The following is a 19,794-nucleotide window of genomic DNA, read 5'->3' on the forward strand; positions in this document are numbered from 1 at the left end:
AAAATTTTGATCAAATTTTATTTAATTTTTGCAAATCATATCAAAAATGAAAAATACATGTATGTATTTGGTTCTACCGGTGGTGGCCAGAAAAACATCAAGGGTTGGTTGTGTAGTATACATGATAGATCTCTCTGGTGACGTGTGAAATGTGAGAGGACATGAGTACTTGCGTCAGGCTAGATGTAGATTTAAATAAATTTATCGTTCAATAATATGTAGACTGATGACCAGCCGACCGAGGAATCTCTAGTACGTATGCAGGGCCAGAAAGAGGAGGCTCGCAAGGGACATGTGTTATCCCCCCGTTGAGTACCATCAGGCCAGGTCCGGCCCATCTTTTATTTCCAGCCCGATCGACCATAAGGGCATGTACAATGATGCTATCTTAGGAGTGCCACGTAGAATAAATGATGAGGTGGAGGAGAGAAAACTCGTAAGAAAAGATTTGTTTTCTTTTATTTAAGAGAAGATAAGAGATGATCTCTTAGCACAATATGTCTCACCATATTTTTAGGAATAGCTAGTTATAGAAAATAAGACTAAGACATGACTTGTTGTAGACGTTTTTTTTGTCATCTTTAAATTGCATGCAAGACTTAAAATAATATTGTCTTATCAACCATTGTACATGGCCTAACAGGTCTAGGTAAGTTTATGGAGCAGCGGCCCTAGAACCACCATGCAAGGCTCGAGGACAACCGATCGATCTAATCAAACGGTCACGGACGTCAAAACGCTGTGAGCAGCCGTAGCTTAATCCATTATACTGTTTCTTAATATGGTAGTATTTCAAGACCAATCCATGCCCGCCGGTCCATCCAGGTGAACCATAACTATCGCAGACTTAAAGCCCGTGCAAACTTGTCAATATTCAAGATTCTCAAACCACCCAAATTTGTAGGACGTTACAGAGGAGGAATTGATAACAAATCAAGTATAACCTACTTTTCCCAGGACTATATAGGCTCTACTGGTGCAGTGGACAAATAAAAGAATCCTACGTGGTGGCCATTTATTCTACGTGACTGTCTAGCCTGGAGCGCTTCAGCATAGAGAACCCTTGCTGCACGAGAGAGCGCCTGCGGAGGCCGTCATCGGCGCCACGAAAGAGGCGGGCTTGGCAAAACTGGGGGCTTTAACCTCAGCCCCCGGTCCGCCGGACGCCGTGAAGAACGCGCCGTTGAACATCAGGTCGCCGTCGGATATCCAGTTCCACTTCTGCCACTCGCTCTTGGGCGGGTCGCCGTCGCGCTTCGTCACCTGCAGAGATGGCAGAGTTCGTACGGTCAGCTTCATCATAAGACGAGGGCACGACGTACGCCATGAAACACAGGAGCAGCACCTCTTTCTTCTTGCCGGCACAGAACCTGTTGCCTCGGCTAAGTATGGTCGGCGATGCGCTGCCGCCGATGGCGTATTTCCCCCAGTTTACGTAGTCGTTGTTGACGACGTGGAACACCCCAAACCGGCACCTCGGCATCCTCTGCACGAGGCCCGGCCCGAAGCGATTGAAGGCAACGGTGACGCGCATGGCCCTGTCGTCCTCGTAGCCGTCGTTGTGGCCGAGGAGCATGGCCTTGTTGTGGTTGGTCAGCAGGCAGTTGGAGACGGTCACGCCGGTGGATGCCGCGATCACGTCCACGAGGCCGTCGGCGCAGTCCTCCAGCGTACAGCGGTCCACCCACACGTCCCTCGCGCCGAATATGCTGACGCCGTCGCCGTCCGACAGGTGGCCCGTCCTCGCCGACGACTTGGGCGCCGGCCTGCAGCCGCGGATGGTGATGCCGTGGATGATCACGTTGCTCCGGTTGCGCACCGTGAAGCACGCGCCGCCCTCGCCGACGACGACGCTGGCGCCGCGGCCGTCCACCGTCTTGTGGGAGCTCACGACGAGCTCCCGCTTGGGACGGATCGTCATGTTGCAGGCGAAGATGATCCAGAGGGGCTCGTCCTGGACGAGGCCGTAGCGGAGCGTGCCGGGGGCGGGGTTGGCCGGGTCCTCGTCGCCGGGGTCCGTCACCACGTATGTCCTGCCGCCCTTGCCGCCGATGGCGTTGCGGCCGAACCCGATGGCGCAGTCGGCGAGTCGCTGCCGGTTGTCGGCCCAGCAAGGGTCGCACCGCCAGCAGTCGTCGACCGGGTTGCCGGTGCCGCAACCGGCTTGCCGGCGCGCTGATATGTTACCGGAGGCATTGACCGGCAATGGCGAAGAGTAGGAAATGGATAAAATGGATGTGAAAAATAAGAAGAGGAGAATGGCCATTGTTCCTGATCCAGATATCTTGTGAGGATTTGAACAGATAGAAGATCAGTACGAGCACAGTACGTGATGCTATACAGATCGATCTACTCTGGATGCACAAGGCCGCATAATAATACTAGGGTAAGCGAAACAGCTAGTAGTATATGGCAATAGATCATGGAAATCTCCATTTTAGGAACTAGCTGATAACTTGTAAAGGTTTTCCTATTTTCTGCAGGATGTGTTTGTCTTGCCAATAGCACTGACTGACTGATTGATTTTAAACAACACAAATTAGGTATATATGGATTCCCTTGTTGATTCTAATATACGGTATGACACAAATGGATATTAAATTATTACACAAATGGAAGAAGAAAATTGTATATCCATGGTTCTAAAAAAATGGAAGAAGAAGAATTGAGAGAGGGAGCATTTTTTTTCCAATGCCGGAAATGATCAGTTACAAATCACACTAAGCACGAGGTACATCATATCTTTCCTCTCCCAATCTCCCACACATTTGCGATGTTCATTGATCACAAGCAATTCATCCGTTTCTTTTCACTAGAATGACCCATTACGCAGAATGGTACAAGGTCCCGATTTAAACCAAGAGTTATTTGCATGTCACAACTTTTTCTTAGTTGTAACTACAGATAGTTTTAGTTATGTTGTCCCTATCATAATGTACATGCCACAATTTGACAACATGAATGTAAATATGAGTACAGATGGACCATAATTTTATAACATAACACATGACAGGAGGAGGTAGCATATTACACGTGAATAAAAATGCATATCTTTTTTATTTAACAGTTTTGCTAAAACATATCTAGATGTGCTCTAAGTATTACACATCTAAGTTCTATGTCATTGATTGTACGCTAAAATTCATGGAAGCATTTCCTTTTGTCCTTTTTTTCTTTTCTTTCTAGATTCATTGAGTCACTTATGCGATAATTGAAAAAAAAGTGCAATTGTGAGAAGAAGAGAGGAAGAAGCCTAGAGACCGTCGACGGTGAGACGGGAGGAGAGGCGGTACAACAACATACTAGGGTTTGAGAGTAGATGATGAGAGATAAGCGAATGGGGGGGTGGAGGGACGTGGTGGTGGTTGAGAACATGGGAGGAGGAGAGACAGAGATGGGAGGTAGTGGGTCGGGGCTCGAGGACGGGAGGGAAGGGGATTGGTCGTTAGGGTTTTCACCGCTTTGAGCTCGCATATAGCAACGGGCAGGTCGAGGAAATTTTTGTTTACCTATTTGTACATCGGAGCCATCAGTAAAACGAAACTATTAGTGACACCAATATTAAAAAGTTAGAGTAAAACACAATCAATTAAATGATCGCCAGAGCAAAGCCAGAGGAGCGAGACAAGCTACATCAGACGTACCAAGACGTTGTGCACAAGAGGAGCTCTATGGCACCGAGGCATCCTTTAAGGGAGAAAAAACCTAGTTTAATCTCCTCTCGTATTCATTCACTTATATGGAATCTTGCATTCTATGATATTTGGATGGAAAAACTTTCCAATTCCTCAGACACTGGTGTGTTAAAGTTACAGTCCCTACAACTTGATGTCCAGACTTTGTAGAAACCTTTTATTGGTGAGGCACCATCATCTTAGCGGCGAGCGACGTTGTGGGTGTGGTTCCAATGAACCTACTTGTGTAGACGACGTGATCCCGTAAGACGTGGGTCATGGCACGGTGACTGCCCCGGTGGGCGATAGCGTCTGATTTGGTCGTCTCGTACCCCTCCCTACTCAGTGCACTCCTTCCCCTCCGAATCTGGATCATGCTTAAGTTGTTGCCGATTCCCGAACTAAAGGGGGTGCTGCTGGTGGGGAGTACAAACTGGGAGTCTAGGTCGGCCTTGACCAACCGTGACAGCAGCGATGTTGAGGGTGTCGTTTCCCTCCTTGGAGGTGCATATCAGGTCTACTCCTCCTATCCCCTCCATGTAGTCTTCTGAGAGAAAACTCTAACTTCGTTGGGTGGTGGTTGTGCTCTTGTCATCGTGTCCTTCATTAAGGCACCACCTTGGGAGCTTTGTGGTTGTTGTGCGCTGATGGGTTATGGTAGGCGGCGGCAGTGGCGTGGTTCTTTGCGTCCAATGCTTTAGCTCGATAGTGAAACCTCATTCGGTGCTCTCTGTGTGACCGATGTGTGTCTATTCATGCATCTTGTGGTTGTGTTCCATGGTGGGAGGAGATAGGGGTTCCCTCCACCAATGGCTACATCATGGCGTGGAACGAGAGCCAAAGCTCCTCCTGACAGTGTCAGATATGTCTCCTTGGTACTCGGAGCTTCCCACGGCTCAATGCTATTTCCTTGCTTCATCCGACCTGAACATTTTCCTTTATCTATGGTTTGGTCATGTGCGGATGTATTGCTCTACTCAAGGAGAGCCAATTTCAGCATTGTTCCTTTTTATGTGGCACATTCCGGCGACATCCATTCATGTTCTATGGGGAACATCTCCATCTTCCAACGGTGTGTCATCTTTTGAGCCAGGAGAGGATGCACGGGCCTTCTTCAGATATGGAATTAATGGTTGTGTTGTGTCGAGGTCCTTAGTTGTTTGGAATGGCATACCCTTTCTTTTCTGATGGACGTGCAGGTTCAGCAGTCGGCTGTTACTGTGGTCAGCACACCCACGCAGGCTGGTCTGCAGTCTTCCAGGCCGTCTCACGATGCTACACAGATGGCGCCATGTGTTCATCTCTCTACACCTACTTCGTCTTCAACACCTACCATGTTCGCTGTTGCTTCATCATTGTCGACGGATCGCCCAGTGACACGGGTGGCCCTTATGTCCGAGGGAAGCTCTCCTCTTCGGCGTAGTAACCGTCACCCCGTCTCTGTTGACATTTCTTCTCCGACCGACGAACATGCTATGGACAAGGCAATGCGACATCAGGTTGCATGTAATTTGGACACCGTTCTAGGTAACTTATCCGGAAAATCTTTTCTTTCCTTTTCAGATTCACGTATTTCTTCTACCTTAAAGAATGTTGGATGCTCTATTGGAAAGAATGATAATGAAATTAATATATCGGTTGGGGTGCTTAAACATATGGAGATTGACTGATTAAAGGTTTCTCCGAAGTGTAATGCCTCCATACCTAACCCCGAAACCGAGGAGGAGGATGAAGCAGATGCCAAATATGATGGTCCGCTTATATCCCACTTGGTTGGTGAGGTTACCGAGGTTGGATTAGATGACGCAAGACCTGGGCCCATGTTTTGTGACTTTACAGCGTCCTCGCGGAAATCTAAATCACACTCCTCTAAAAATAAACAAAAACCACCCAAGAAGGCGAAGAGTTCCATACCGATCCGAGTTTCCCCATGAAAGGCATATTTTGGAATAGCAGAGGTCTCTTGGACTTGGCTAAACATAAGCACGTCGGTGATTGTGTAAGGGAACATGGACTGGATTTTGTGGCAATTTCCGAGGCTGGTAAGTGTGATTTTCTCCCACATGTCCTCGACCACCTATCAGGTGGTTTCGACTATGCATGGCATAGTCTACTAGCCCATGGAAGGTTTGGAGGAATTCTTCTTGGTATTCTGACAACAGTCATGGACTTGTTGGCCTTTTCGATTGGTGAATTTCATATAAAATATCACCTAAGAAATAGAGCTGACAATTTTACATGGACTCTAGTCGCAGACTATGGGGCTGCCCAAGATGAGCATAAACCGGCTTTCCTTCGGGAATTGGTAAACCTGGCTAAGGATAACCCATACCCAATGCTTATTGGAGGGGACTTCAATATCCTTAGATACCAGGAAGAGAAAAATAATGACCGCTTCGGCACTCATTGGCCCTTCCTATTCAACACTGTGATAGACAGTTTGGATCTTCGGGAGGCGAGTATGTCGGGGTGTCAGTTCACATGGGCTAATAATCGATCTGTGCCGACATATGAGAAGCTTGGTAGGGTACTCATGGATACCGAATGGGAACTAAAATTTCCTCTGGTAACCGTACGAGCCCTAGAGCGTATCGAGGCGTTATCAGATCATTCACCCATCATTCTAGATTCCAACTCTACGAACCAAGCTGCACGTCGTCCTTTCAAATTTGAATTGGGATGGATGCATCGGGAAGGATTTGTAGACATAATCAAGAATGTTTGGGAGAGGCCTGCTGTTGGTCGTACAACTATTCACAGATGGAACTTTAAAATAAGGGCCATGAGGCAACACCTCACTGGATGGGCGAAACACACCAACATGATATATAAAAAAGAAAAACAACGGCTCTATACCATTATTGATGACCTCGACAAAATTGTTGAGACGCGCACCTTATCTCAACAAGATATTGAATTGAAAAATCAATCTAATGAGAAGGTTGGACGTCTTTTGCGAGAAGAAGAGATCAAATACTACCAAAGATCCAAAGCTGATTTCATTTTGATGGGTGATAGTAATACAAGATATTTCCAATTGGTCGCCAATGGGCGGCATAGGAAGAAATGTATTTACAGTCTCCAACTAGATGAGGGCGGATCGAAGGTCAGGAGGAGCTCAAAAAGTATATCACCAACTACAACAAATCTCTGTTCGGGGCGACCGCCGAAGGGAACTTCACCCTTGATGAGACCCGAACAGATGATATTCCACAAGTCGCGACAGAAGAAAACGATATCCTTACATCACCATTCTCTGAAGAGGAGGTGAGAGCTGCGGTGTTCCAAATGGAACATAACAAAGCTTCAAGTCCAGATGGTTTCCCCGCAGAATTCTATCAGAATTTCTGGGATATAATAAAGTCTGGCCTTTTGGAGTTGTTTAATTGTCTTCACTCCAACAGACTTGACCTATTCAGACTTAATTTTGGTGAGATTGTCTTGTTGCCGAAGATTAAGGAGGCCGAACGGATCCAACAGTTCAGACCCATATGCCTCCTTAATGTCAGCTTCAAAATTTTCACCAAAGTGGCTACGAATAGGTTAAACTCGATAGCTGACCATATTGTTCGGCCATCTCAAACGGCTTTCATCCAAGGAAGAAATATACTTGATGGCATAGTAATCCTGCATGAGACCGTCCATGATATGCACCGAAAAAACATGAGTGGAGTAGTATTCAAGATCGACTTTGAAAAAGCCTATGACAAGGCCAAATGGTCTTTCCTCCAACAGGCCCTAAGGATGAAAGGTTTCTCCGATAAATGACGCGAGTGGATCCATAATTTTGTAACTGGAGGAAGTGTGGCCATCAAAGTCAATGATGATGTAGGCCATTACTTTCAAACAAAAAAAGGACTACGATAGGGTGACTCCATGCATGTCCCCAATTTTATTTAACATTGTCACTGACATGTTAGCTATTCTGATTGAGCGCGCCAAGCAGGACGGCCAGATTGCAGGAGTAGTGCCACACCTAGTGGATGGTGGCCTCTCTATTCTGCAATATGCCGATGACACAATTCTCTTTATGGAACATGACCTGGACAAGACTCGAAACCTTAAACTCTTATTGTCAGCGTTTGAGAAAATGTCGGGTCTTAAAATAAACTTCCATAAAAGCGAACTTTTCTGCTTTGGAGAAGCCACCGAGGCGGCGGCCGAGTATGCTGACCTGTTTGGTTGCACACATGGACAATTCCCGATTAAATATCTGGGAATGCCGGTTCATTATCGGCGTCTCACCATTGCAGAGTGGAAGCATGTAGAGGAGCGGTTAGAGAAACGATTGAGCAATTGGAAAGGCAAATTGCTCTCAGTTGGAGGACGGCTGGTTTTGATTAACTCTGTCCTCAAAAATATGGTTCTCTATATGCTTTCTTTCTTCCAACTCCCAAAAGGGGTCTTACAAAGACTAGACTATTTTAGATCCAGATTCTTTTGGCAAGGAGATGGTGAAAGAAAAAATACAGATTGGCCAAATGGGGTGTGGTTTGTAGGTCAAAAGATCAAGGTGGCCTTGGAATTCATGACTTGCAGATCAAGAATGAGGCCCAACTTAGTAAATGGTTGTTTAAACTTCTTACTGAGGATGGTGTTTGGCAAACCATACTGCGCAACAAGTATGTAGGCCAAAAGGCGGTGTCTTGGGCATATTGGACACCTAGCGACTCGCACTTTTGGGCTGGCCTAATGGCGGCAAAGAAACATCTCTTTCGCTTTGGGTTTTTCGCGACAAGGGACGGGTCGGAGGTTCGTTTCTGGGAAGATATTTGGCTAGGCAATGCCAGTCTTCGAGAACAATATCCAGTCCTATACAACATTGCTCGCGAGATAATACTATTGCGCAAGTGTTTAGTTCATCCCCACCCAACATTTCGTTTAGGCGGGATTTGATTGGCCCCCGACTTATGTCATGGCACAATCTTTTATCCCGTCTGGATTCGATTAATCTTAGACAAGGTCGGGATGTGTTTTGCTGGAACCTTACTACATTAGGATCATTCACAGTTGACTCTATGTACCATACACTTACGCATTCGGAGGTAGCGATGAGTAATAACAAGAAAATCTGGAAGTCAAAGATTCCAATAAAAGTTAAAATCTTCATGTGGTATCTTCGTAGGGGAGTTGTTCTAACCAAAGATAACCTCGCATGACGCAACTGGCCAGGAAGTAAGAAGTGTTATTTTTGTACTCATGAAGAGACAATCAAACACCTCTTTTTCCAATGCAAGTTTGCACGTTCTATGCGGTCAATCATTCAAATAGCATCAAATTTGTATCCGCCCACAAGTGTCGCCAATATTTTTGGTCATTGGTTGGACGGTATTCCAAATAGATTCAAAACGCTAATACGGGTGGGAGCATACGCCTTACTATGGTCGCTTTGGCTATGTAGAAACGATTTGGTTTTCAATGATAAAAATGCTTCTCCTCTGTAGGTTATTTTCCGTTGTACGCACTCGCTTCGCACGTGGTCTACGCTACAACGAGCGGAGTACCAACCACTGTTCAAGACGGTGTGTATGCAGTTGGAGCAGGTGGCTACGGTGGTTTTTACCCAACATGGGTGGCAGCATAATCTCCGGATCGGTCGACCGTCCCTTGTGACATAGGCATAGTGTCGGTCTATAGGACTCTACTGTCGCCGATTTGTCGTTTTTTTCTTTCATTTTGTCAGACTTTACGTGTTTGGATGTGTGCATCCTAATTATGTAGAGGCCGGGTGTTACTCGTAATGCTTTGTATCCGCTTGATGCTACATTTCGAGATAATAAAAGTGTCCTTTATAAAAAAAGAGCCGACATGTTCCTAGTCTGTAGTGCTTCGTGCATGGAATAGGGCCTCAATGTCTTCAACTTCATGTTCTTTATTTATCTTTCTTGCTTGTGCCTTTGTATCTTATTGTTTTGTTCTTTTTCTTTGTTGGTTTATTGTGTTTGTAATCCTTGTTGGTTTATGATTTTGTTAATTCAAAGCAGGGCTCTGTTCGGGCCTCTTCTCTAGAAAATACAAAGCATCTTTTAAGAAAATGGAGGTTTCTATTGATGTGCGAGGAACTATCTTTGGATTGCTAACATAAGGAAGGTCCAGTGAAGGAAAGGATCAGATCAAAATTTCACTAAGATATACCACACCCCCCTCGCCCCGAATATCGGTCATGTTAATCGATTGCAAAAAGTTCATCCGTTATTTTCACTAGATGGCCCACTGTGCCATATGGTGCAAAGTCTTGATCTAAATCAAAAGTTATTTCATATCACAACTTTTTTTTGTTGTTATAAATTTAGATAAGTTTAGTTACATCGTCATGTCATAATGTACATACTACAATTTGACAACATAAATGTAAATATGTATATGGACAAACGATACTTTGATAGCATAACACATGACAAGAGGTAACATATCACATGTGAAAAAAGCATATTTAATTTTCAAGTGGAAACAAATCGATGCTATTCCGAGAAGAAGAGAGGAAGAGGCTTAGGGACAGTTTGCAGTGAAATGGGAAGAGATGCGGTGGCAACAATGTGCTAGGCTTCCTGAGCAGAGGAGGGGAGCGAAGCGAAGGGCAAGTGGAGGGGTGCATGGGTGGTCTGGAGCGCGGCAGGAGAGATGAAAATGGGAGGTGGAGGGGTGTGGGGCTCGAGGACGCGAGGGGAGGGGATTGATCGCCGGGGTTTTAACCACTTCGAGCACAGATAGAACAATGGAAGGATCAAGGTAATTTTTGTTGAGCTATTTGTATAGCAGGACCAACAACGAGGCCGACTAGATGGTAGTGACATCGTATCATAGGTTAGAGTAAGATGAAATAACTAAACAGTCGTCAGAGCAAAGTCAGATGAGCGAAACGAGCTTTATTAGATGATCCAGTGCACTGCATGTGAGAGGACCTGTATCGTATAGAGTGTCCCGACATTCTCTAAGGGAAAAAACCTAGCTCAATCTCCTATATTCGGTTACTTCTATGCAATCATGCATTCTATGATCCTTCCATTGCTAAATTGTCCAATTCCTCAGACACGGTTATGTTGAAGCTACAACCCCTAAAATTTGATGTATAGACTTTGCAGAAACATTTTCTTGTTCATGAGCTTATCCGGAAGACTAGTAATAGCAATATTTTTTGTTAGAAAAATTGTCGAACATTCTTTGGAAAATTATATCTATGAATGCAAAGTGGGATCTGCTAGAAGACAGGTGGCTCCTAGCCCGCTCCAGACTGCCCAAGCAATTACGACGAGGGTTGGACAACCTCGTTTTGCCACCGTCTTGTGGATGTTCTTGCGTAATTCCAACACTGGCGTAAATGTGCCAATTTGAGCACTCTACAACCAAATCATCGTGGAATGTGCTCGCTCGACGTCTTGCGACCATAGTCGCCTACTTCTCTCCCACGCAACCATGTAAGCCAAGGTACCCTCTGCTCCATGTTTTACTCTTCTTTTTTAGAAGAATGGAGCCCAATGCCTTTCCCCATTGCATTGAATCAATGAAACCAAATGTTGTGTTTATATCATTGCATAGCACCCGCAGGTTAGCAGATGGCACTTCTTCAACACTCAACTGAAAATAAATGCTATAGTTATAGCATACACGAAACCAAAAAGGTAAACAACATGAACACCACCTCGAGCTCTATCTTATACAGATACAACCAAATCCATCTTGTTTGCACATGTGTCTCCATCATTAAGAATAATGGCCCCCGTAAGTGAAGATGAGGGATTCATCACATGTTGAAACTCGAATCATCAACGCGGAAACACTGAAGCTCGTTCTGAAGGAAATATGCCCTAGAGGCAATAATAAAGTTGTTATTTATATTTCCTTGTATCATGATAAATGTTTATTATTCATGCTAGAATTGTATTAACCAGAAACTTAGTACATGTGTGAATACATGGACAAACAGAGTGTCCCTAGTATGCCTCTACTAGACTAGCTTGTTAATCAAAGATGGTTATGTTTCCTAGCCATAGACATGTGTTGTTATTTGATAAACGGGATCACATCATTAGAGAATGATGTGATGGACAAGACTCATCCGTTAGCTTAGCATAGTGATCATTTAGTTTTATTGCTATTGCTTTCTTCATGACTTATACATGTTTCTCTGACTATGAGATTATGTAACTCCCGAATACCGGAGGAACACCTTGTGTGCTATCTAATGTCACAATGTAACTGGGTGATTATAAAGATGCTCTACATGTGTCTCTGATGGTGTTTGTTGAATTGGCATAGATCGAGATTAGGATTTGTCACTCCGTGTATCGGAGAGGTATCTCTGGGCCCTCTCGGTAATGCACATCACTATCAGCCTTGCAAGAAATGTGTCTAATGAGTTAGCCATGGGAAGATGCATTACGGAACGAGTAAAGAGACATGCCGGTAACAAGATTGAACTAGGTATGATGATACCGACGATCGAATCTCGGCCAAGTAACATACCGATGACAAAGGGAATGACATATGTTGTTATGCGGTTTGACTGATAAAGATCTTCGTAGAATATGTTGGAGCCAATATGAGCATCCAGGTTACGCTATTGGTTATTGACCGGAGATGTGTCTCAGTCATGTCTACATAGTTCTCGAACCCGTAGGGTCCGCACGCTTAACGTTCGATGATGATTTGTATTATGAGTTATGTGATTTGATGAACCGAAGTTTGTTCGTAGTCCCGGATGAGATCACGAACATGACAAGGAGTCTCGAAATGGTCGAGACATAAAAATTGATATATTGGAAGATTGTGTTTGGACACCAGAATGGTTTCGGAAAGGTTCGGACATTTTTCGGAGTACCGGGGGTTACCGGAAACCCCCCGGGGAGTTAACGGGCCTTCATGGGCCCTACTGGAGAGAGGAGACGGCGGCCAGGTGATGGCACCCCCACCCCCACCCCCCAATCCCAATCCGAATTGGACTAGGGCTGGGGGGCGGCCCCCCTTTCCTTCTCTTCTCCACCTCCTTCCCTCCTTCTCCTAGTGGGAATAGGAAAGGGGGGCCGAATCCTACTTGGACCGATAGTCCAAGTAGGACTCCCCCCATGGCGCCCCCCCTGGGCCGGCCACCTCTCCTCCCCCCTTTATGTACGTGGGAGGGGCACCCTAAAGGCACACCAAGTCTTCTCTTAGCCGTGTGCGGTGCCCCCCTCCACAGTTGCACAACTCGGTCATATCGTCGTAGTGCTTAGGCGAAGCCTTGCGCCGGTAACTTCATCATCACCGTCGCCACGCCGTCGTGCTGACGGAACTCTCCCTCGTCCTCAACTGGATCAAGAGATTGAGGGACGTCATCGAGCTGAACATGTGCTGAACGCGGAGGTGCCGTACATTCGGTGCTTGGATCGGTTGGATCGCGAAGACGTTCGACTATATCAACCGCGTTACTAAACGCTTCCGCTTTCGGTCTACGAGGGTACGTGGACACACTCTCCCCTCTCGTTGCTATGCATCTCCTAGATAGATCTTGCATGATCGTAGGAATTTTTTTGAAATACTGTGTTCCCCAATAGTGGTGTCCGAGCCAGGTCTATGCGTAGATGATATATGCACGAGTAGAACACAATGAGTTGTGGGCGATAATAGTCATACTGCTTACCACCAACGTCTTACTTTGATTCGGCGGTATTGTTGGATGAAGCGTCCCGACCGACATTACATGACCACGTTCATGAGACTGGTTCTACCAACGTGCTTCGCACACAGGTGGCTAGCGGGTGTCTGTTTCTCCAACTTTAGTTGAATCAAGTTTGACTACGGCCGGTCCTTGTTGAGGGTTAAAACAACACACTTGACGAAAAATCGTTGTGGTTTTGATGCGTAGGTAAGAACGGTTCTTGCTAGAAGCCCGTAGCAGCCACGCAAAATTTGCAACAACAAAGTAGAGGACGTCTAACATGTTTTTGCAGGGCATGTTGTGATGTGATATGGTCAAGACGTGATGAGATATAAATTGTTGTATGCGATGATCATGTTTTGTTAAAGTTATCGGCAACTGGCAGGAACCTTATGGTTGCCTCTTTATTGCATAAGATGCAAGCACCATATAATTGCTTTACTTTATCGCTATGTGATAGAAATAGTTGAAAAACCAATAGTTGGCGAGACGACCATATGACGACACGTTGATAGAGATCAAGATGATGGAGATCATGGTGTCATGCCGGTAACGATGGAGATCATGATGGTACTTTGGAGATGGAGATCAAAGGCACAAGATGATGATGGCCATGTCATGTCACATATTTTGATTGCATGTGATGTTTATCTTTTATGCATCTTATTTTTCTTAGTACGATGGTAGCATTATGAGATGATCCCTTACTAAAATTTCAAGGTATAAGTGTTCTCCCTGAGTATGCACCATTGTGACAGTTCGTCGTGCCGAGACACCACGTGATGATCGGGTGTGATAAGCTCTACGTTCACATACAATGGGTGCAAGCCAGTTTTGCACGTGCAGAATACTCGGGTTAAACTTGACGAGGCTAGCATATGCAGATATGGCCTCGGAACACTGGAGACCAAAAGGTTGAACATGAATCATATAGTAGATATGATCAACATAGAGATGTTCACCATTGAAGACTACTCCATCTCACATGATGATCGGACATGGTTTAGTTGATATGGATCACATTATCATTTAGATGACTAGAGGGGTGTCTATCTAAGTGGGAGTTCTTAAGTAATATGATTAATTGAACTTTAATTTATCATGAACTTAGTCCTGATAGTATTTGCATATCTATGTTGTAGATCAATAGCTTGTGATGTAGCTCCCCGTTTATTTTTTTGATATGTTCCTAGAGAAAAATAAGTTGAAAAATGATAGTAGCAATGATGCGGACTGGGTGCGTGATCTGAGGACTATCCTCATTGCTGCACAGAGAAATTATGTCCTTGATGCACCGCTAGGTGACGGACCTATTGCAGGAGCAGATGCAGACGTTATGAACGTTTGACAAGCTTGGTATGATGACTACTTGATAGTTTAGTGCACCATGCTTTACGGCTTAGAACCAGGACTTCAAAAACGTTTTGAACGCCACGGAGCATATAAGATGTTCCAAGAGCTGGAATTGATATTTCAGACTCATGCCCGAGTCGAGAGGTATGAGACCTCTGACAAGTATTTTGCCTACAAGATGGAGGAGAATAACTCAACCAATGAGCATGTGCTCAGAATGTCTGAGTATTACAATCGCTTGAATCGAGTGGGAGTTGATCTTCTGGATAAGATAGTGATTGACATAGTTCTCTAGTCACTATCACCAAGTTACTGGAACTTTGTGATGAACTATAATATGAAAGGGATGACGAAAATGATTCCCGAGCTCTTCGCGATGCCGAAATCAGCCAAGGTAGAAATCAAGAAAAGCATCAATTGTTGATGGTTGACAAGACCACTAGTTTCAAGTAAAAGGGCAAGGGAGAAAAGGAAACTTCAAGAAGAATGGCAAGCAAGTTACCACTCCCATGAAGAAGCCCAAAGCTAGACCCAAGCTTGAAACTGAGTGCTTCTACTGCAAAGGAAATGGTCACTGAAAGTGGAACTGCCCCAAATACTTGGCGGATAAGAAGGATGGCAAAGTGAACAAAAGTATATATGATATACATGTTATTGATGTGTACTTTACTAGTGTTCATAGTAGCCCCTGGGTATTTGATACTGGTTCAGTTGCTATGATTAGTAACTTGAAACAGGAGTTACAAAATGAACAGAGACTAGTTAAGGGCGAGGAGACGATGTGTGTTGGAAGTGATTCCAAGGTTGATAAAGATCACCATTGCACACTCTCTTTACCTTCAGGATTAGTGTTGAACCTAAAATAAATATTATTTGGTGTTTGCGTTAAGCATAATATGATTGGATCATGTTTATTGCAATATGGTTATTCATTTAAGTCAAAGAATAATTGTTATTCTGTTTACATGAAAAAAACTTTTGTGGTCATACACCCAAGGTAAATGGTTTATTGAATCTCGATCATAGTGATATACATATTCATCATATTGATGCCAAAAGATGCAATGTTGATAATGATAGTGCAACATACTAGTGGCACTGCCATTTAGGTCATATTGGTGTAAAGCGCATGAAGAAACTCCATGCAGATGGACTATTGGAATCACTTGATTATGAATCATTTGATGGTTGCGAACCATGCCTCATCGGCAAGATGACTAAGACTCCGTTCTCAGGAACAATGGAGCGAGCCACTAACTTATTGGAAATAATACATACCGATGTATGCGGTCCGATGAATGTTAAGGCTCGCTGCGGGTATCGTTATTTTCTGACCTTCACAGATGATTTGAGTAGATATGGGTATATATACTTGATGAAACACAAGTCTGATACATTTGAAAAGTTCAAAGAATTTCAAGGTGAAGTTGAAAATCATCGTAATAAGAAAATAGAGTTTCTACAATCTGATCGTGGAGGTGAATATTTGAGTTATGAGTTTGGTCTTCATTTGAAACAATGTGGAATAGTTTCTCAACTCACGCCACCTGGAACACCACAGCGTAATGGTGTGTCCGAACATCATAACCGTACTTTATTAGATATGGTGCGATCTATGATGTCTCTTACCGATTTACCACTATCGTTTTGGAGTTATGCATTAGAGACAGCTGCATTCACGTTAAATAGGGCACCATCTAAATCCGTTGAGACGACACCATATGAACTATGGTTTAGCAAAAGAAACCTAAGCTGTCGTTTCTTAAAGTTTGGGGCTGCGATGCTTATATGAAAAAGCTTCAACCTGATAAGCTCGAACCGAAAATCGGAGAAACGCGTCTTCATAGGATACCCAAAGGAAACTGTTGGGTACACCTTCTATCATAGATCCAAAGGCAAGATATTTGTTGCTAAGAATGGATCCTTTCTAGAGAACGAGTTTCTCTCGAAAGAAGTGAGTGGGAGGAAAGTAGAACTTGATGAGGTAATTGTACCTTCTCCCGAATTGGAAAGTACTTCATCACAGAAATCAGTTCTAGTGATTCCTACACCAATTAGTGATGAAGCTAATGATGATGATCATGAAACTTCTGATCAAGTTACTACCGAACCTCGTAGGTCAACCAAAGTATGGTCCACACCAGAGTAGTACGGTAATCCTTTCTGGAAGTCATGTTACTAGACCATGACGAACCTACGAACTATGAGGAAGCGATGATGAGCCTAGATTCCGCGAAATGGCTTTAGGCCATGAAATCTGAGATGGGATCCATGTAAGAGAACAAAGTGTGGACTTTGGTTGACTTGCCGATGATCAGCAAGCCATAGAGAATGAATGGACCTTCAAGAAGAAGACTGATGCTGACGGTAATGTTACTGTCTACAAAGCTCGACTTGTTGCAAAAGGTTTTCGACAAGTTCAAGGAGTTGACTATGATGAGACCTTCTCACCCGTAGCGATGCTTAAGTCTGTCCGAATCATGTTAGCAATTGCCGTATTTTATGATTATGAAATTTGGCAAATGGATGTCAAAACTGCATTCCTTAATGGATATCTCAAAGAAGAGTTGTATATGATGCAACCAGAAGGTTTTGTCAATCCAAAAGGTGCTAACAAAGTGTGCAAGCTCCAGCGATCCATTTATGGACTGGTGCAAGCCTCTCGGAGTTGGAATATACGCTTTGATAGTGTGATCAAAGCATATGGTTTTATACAGACTTTTGGAGAAGCCTGTATTTACAAGAAAGTGAGTGGGAGCTTAGCATTTCTGATATTATATGTGGACGACATATTGTTGATTGGAAATGATACTGAATTTCTGAATAGCATAAAAGGAAACTTGAATAAGAATTTTTCAATGAAAGACCTCGGTGAACTGCTTATATATTGGGCATCAAGATCTATAGAGATAGATCAAGACGCTTAATTGGACTTTCACAAAGCACATACCTTGATAAAGTTTTGAAGAAGTTCAAAATGGATCAGTCAAAGAAAGGGTTCTTGCCTGTGTTACAAGGTGTGAAGTTGAGTCAGACTCAATGCCCGACCACAGCAGAAGATAGAGAGAAAATGAAAGTCATTCCCTATGCCTCAGCCATAGGTTCTATCATGTATGCAATGTTGTGTACCAGACATGATGTGTGCCTTGCCATTAGTTTAGCAGGGAGGTACCAAAGTAACCCAGGAGTGGATCACTGTACATCGGTCAAGAACATCCTGAAATACCTGAAAAGGACTAAGGATATATTTCTCGTTTATGGAGGTGACAAAGAGCTTGTCATAAACGGTTGCGTCGATGCAAGCTTTGACACTGATCCGGATGACTCTAAGTCACAAATCGGATACGTATTTATATTGAATGGTGGAGCTGTCAGTTGGTGTAGTTCCAAGTAGAGCGTCGTGGTGGGATTTACGTGTGAAGTGGAGTACATAGCTGCTTCGGAAGTAGGAAATGAAGGAGTCTGGATGAAGGAGTTCATATCCGATCTAGGTGTCATACCAAGTGCATCGGGTCCAATGAAAATCTTTTGTGGCAATACTGGAGCAATTGCCTTGGCGAAGGAATCCAGATTTCACAAGAGAACCAAACACATCAAGAGACGCTTCAATTCCATCCGTGATCAAGTCAAGGAGGGAGACATAGAGATTTGCAAGATACACACGGATCTGAATGTTACAAACCCGTTGACTAAGCCTCTCTCACGAGAAAAACATGATCAACACCAAGACTCCATGGGTGTTAGAATCATTACTATGTAATCTAGATTATTGACTCTAGTGCAAGTGGGAGACTGAAGGAAATATGCCCTAGAGGAAATAATAAAGTTGTTATTTATATTTCCTTATATCATGATAAATGTTTATTATTCATGCTAGAATTGTATTAACAGGAAACTTAGTACATGTGTGAATACATAGACAAACAGAGTGTCCCTAGTATGCCTCTACTAGACTAGCTCGTTAATCAAAGATGGTTATGTTTCCTAGCCATAGACATGTTTTGTCATTTGATAAACGGGATCACATCACTATAGAATGATGTGATGGACAAGACCCATCCATTAGCTTAGCATAATGATCGTTTAGTTTTATTGCTATTGCTTTCTTCATGACTTATACATGTTCCTCTGACTATGAGATTATGCAACTCCTGAATACCGGAGGAACACATTGTGTGCTATCAAACGTCACAACGTAACTGGGTGATTATAAAGATACTCTACAGGTGTCTCCGATGGTGTTTGCCGAATTGGCATAGATCGAGATTAGGATTTGTCACTCCGTGTATTAGAGAGGTATCTCTGGACCGTCTCGGTAATGCACATCACTATGAGCCTTGCAAGCAATGTGTCTAATGAGTTAGCCACGGGATGATGCATTACAGAACGAGTAAATAGACTTGCCCGTAACGAGATTGAACTAGGTATGATGATACCGACGATCGAATCTCGGGCAAGTAACATATCGATGACAAAGGGAACGACGTATGTTGTTATGCGGTTTGACCGAGAAAGATCTTCGTAGAATATGTAGGAGCCAATATGAGCATCCAGGTTCCACTATTGGTTATTGATCGGAGATGTGTCTCGGTCATGTCTACATAGTTCTCGAACCCGTAGGGTCCGCACGCTTAACATTCGATGACGATTTGTATTATGAGTTATGTGATTTGATGAACCGAAGTTTGTTCGGAGTCCCGGGTGAGATCACAGACATGACGAGGAGTCTTGAAATGGTCGAGACATAAAGGTTGATATATTGGAAGGTTGTGTTTGGACACCAGAATGGTTTCGAAAAGGTTCGGGCATTTTCCGGAGTACCGGGGGTTACCGGAAACCCTCCGGGGAGTTAATGGGCCTTCATGGGCCCTAGTGGAGAGAGGAGGTGGCGGCCAGGTGGTGCCCCCCCCCAAGCCCAATCTGAATTGGACTAGGGTTGGGGCCCCTTTTCTTCTCTTCTCCTCCTCCTTCCCTCCTTCTCCTAGTGGGAATAGGAAAGGGGGGGCGAATCCTACTTGGACCGGGAGTCCAAGTAGGAATCCCCCCCATGGCGCGCCCCCCTTGGGTCAGCCACCTCTCCTCCCCCTTTTATATACGTGGGACGGGGGCACACTAAGTCTTCTCTTAGCCGTG

General features: G+C 44.2%; 1 protein-coding gene across 1 annotated transcript; it reads right to left on the reverse strand.

The window, feature by feature from the left end:
- Nucleotides 1-880: 880 nt before the first annotated feature.
- On the reverse strand, nt 881-2,735 carry LOC125515868 (pectate lyase-like). Its single transcript, XM_048681360.1, has 2 exons — nt 1,346-2,735; nt 881-1,263 (listed from the first exon to the last, which is right to left on the reverse strand). The coding sequence occupies exons 1-2, from the start codon at nt 2,264-2,266 to the stop codon at nt 1,048-1,050; spliced, it is 1,137 nt and encodes a 378-aa protein (XP_048537317.1). The 5' UTR covers nt 2,267-2,735; the 3' UTR covers nt 881-1,047.
- Between the last annotated feature and the right edge of the window lie 17,059 nt (nt 2,736-19,794).

The sequence above is a fragment of the Triticum urartu genome, chromosome 6 (genome assembly GCF_003073215.2).
Source record: "Triticum urartu cultivar G1812 chromosome 6, Tu2.1, whole genome shotgun sequence".
Classification (NCBI taxonomy): Eukaryota; Viridiplantae; Streptophyta; class Magnoliopsida; order Poales; family Poaceae; genus Triticum; species Triticum urartu.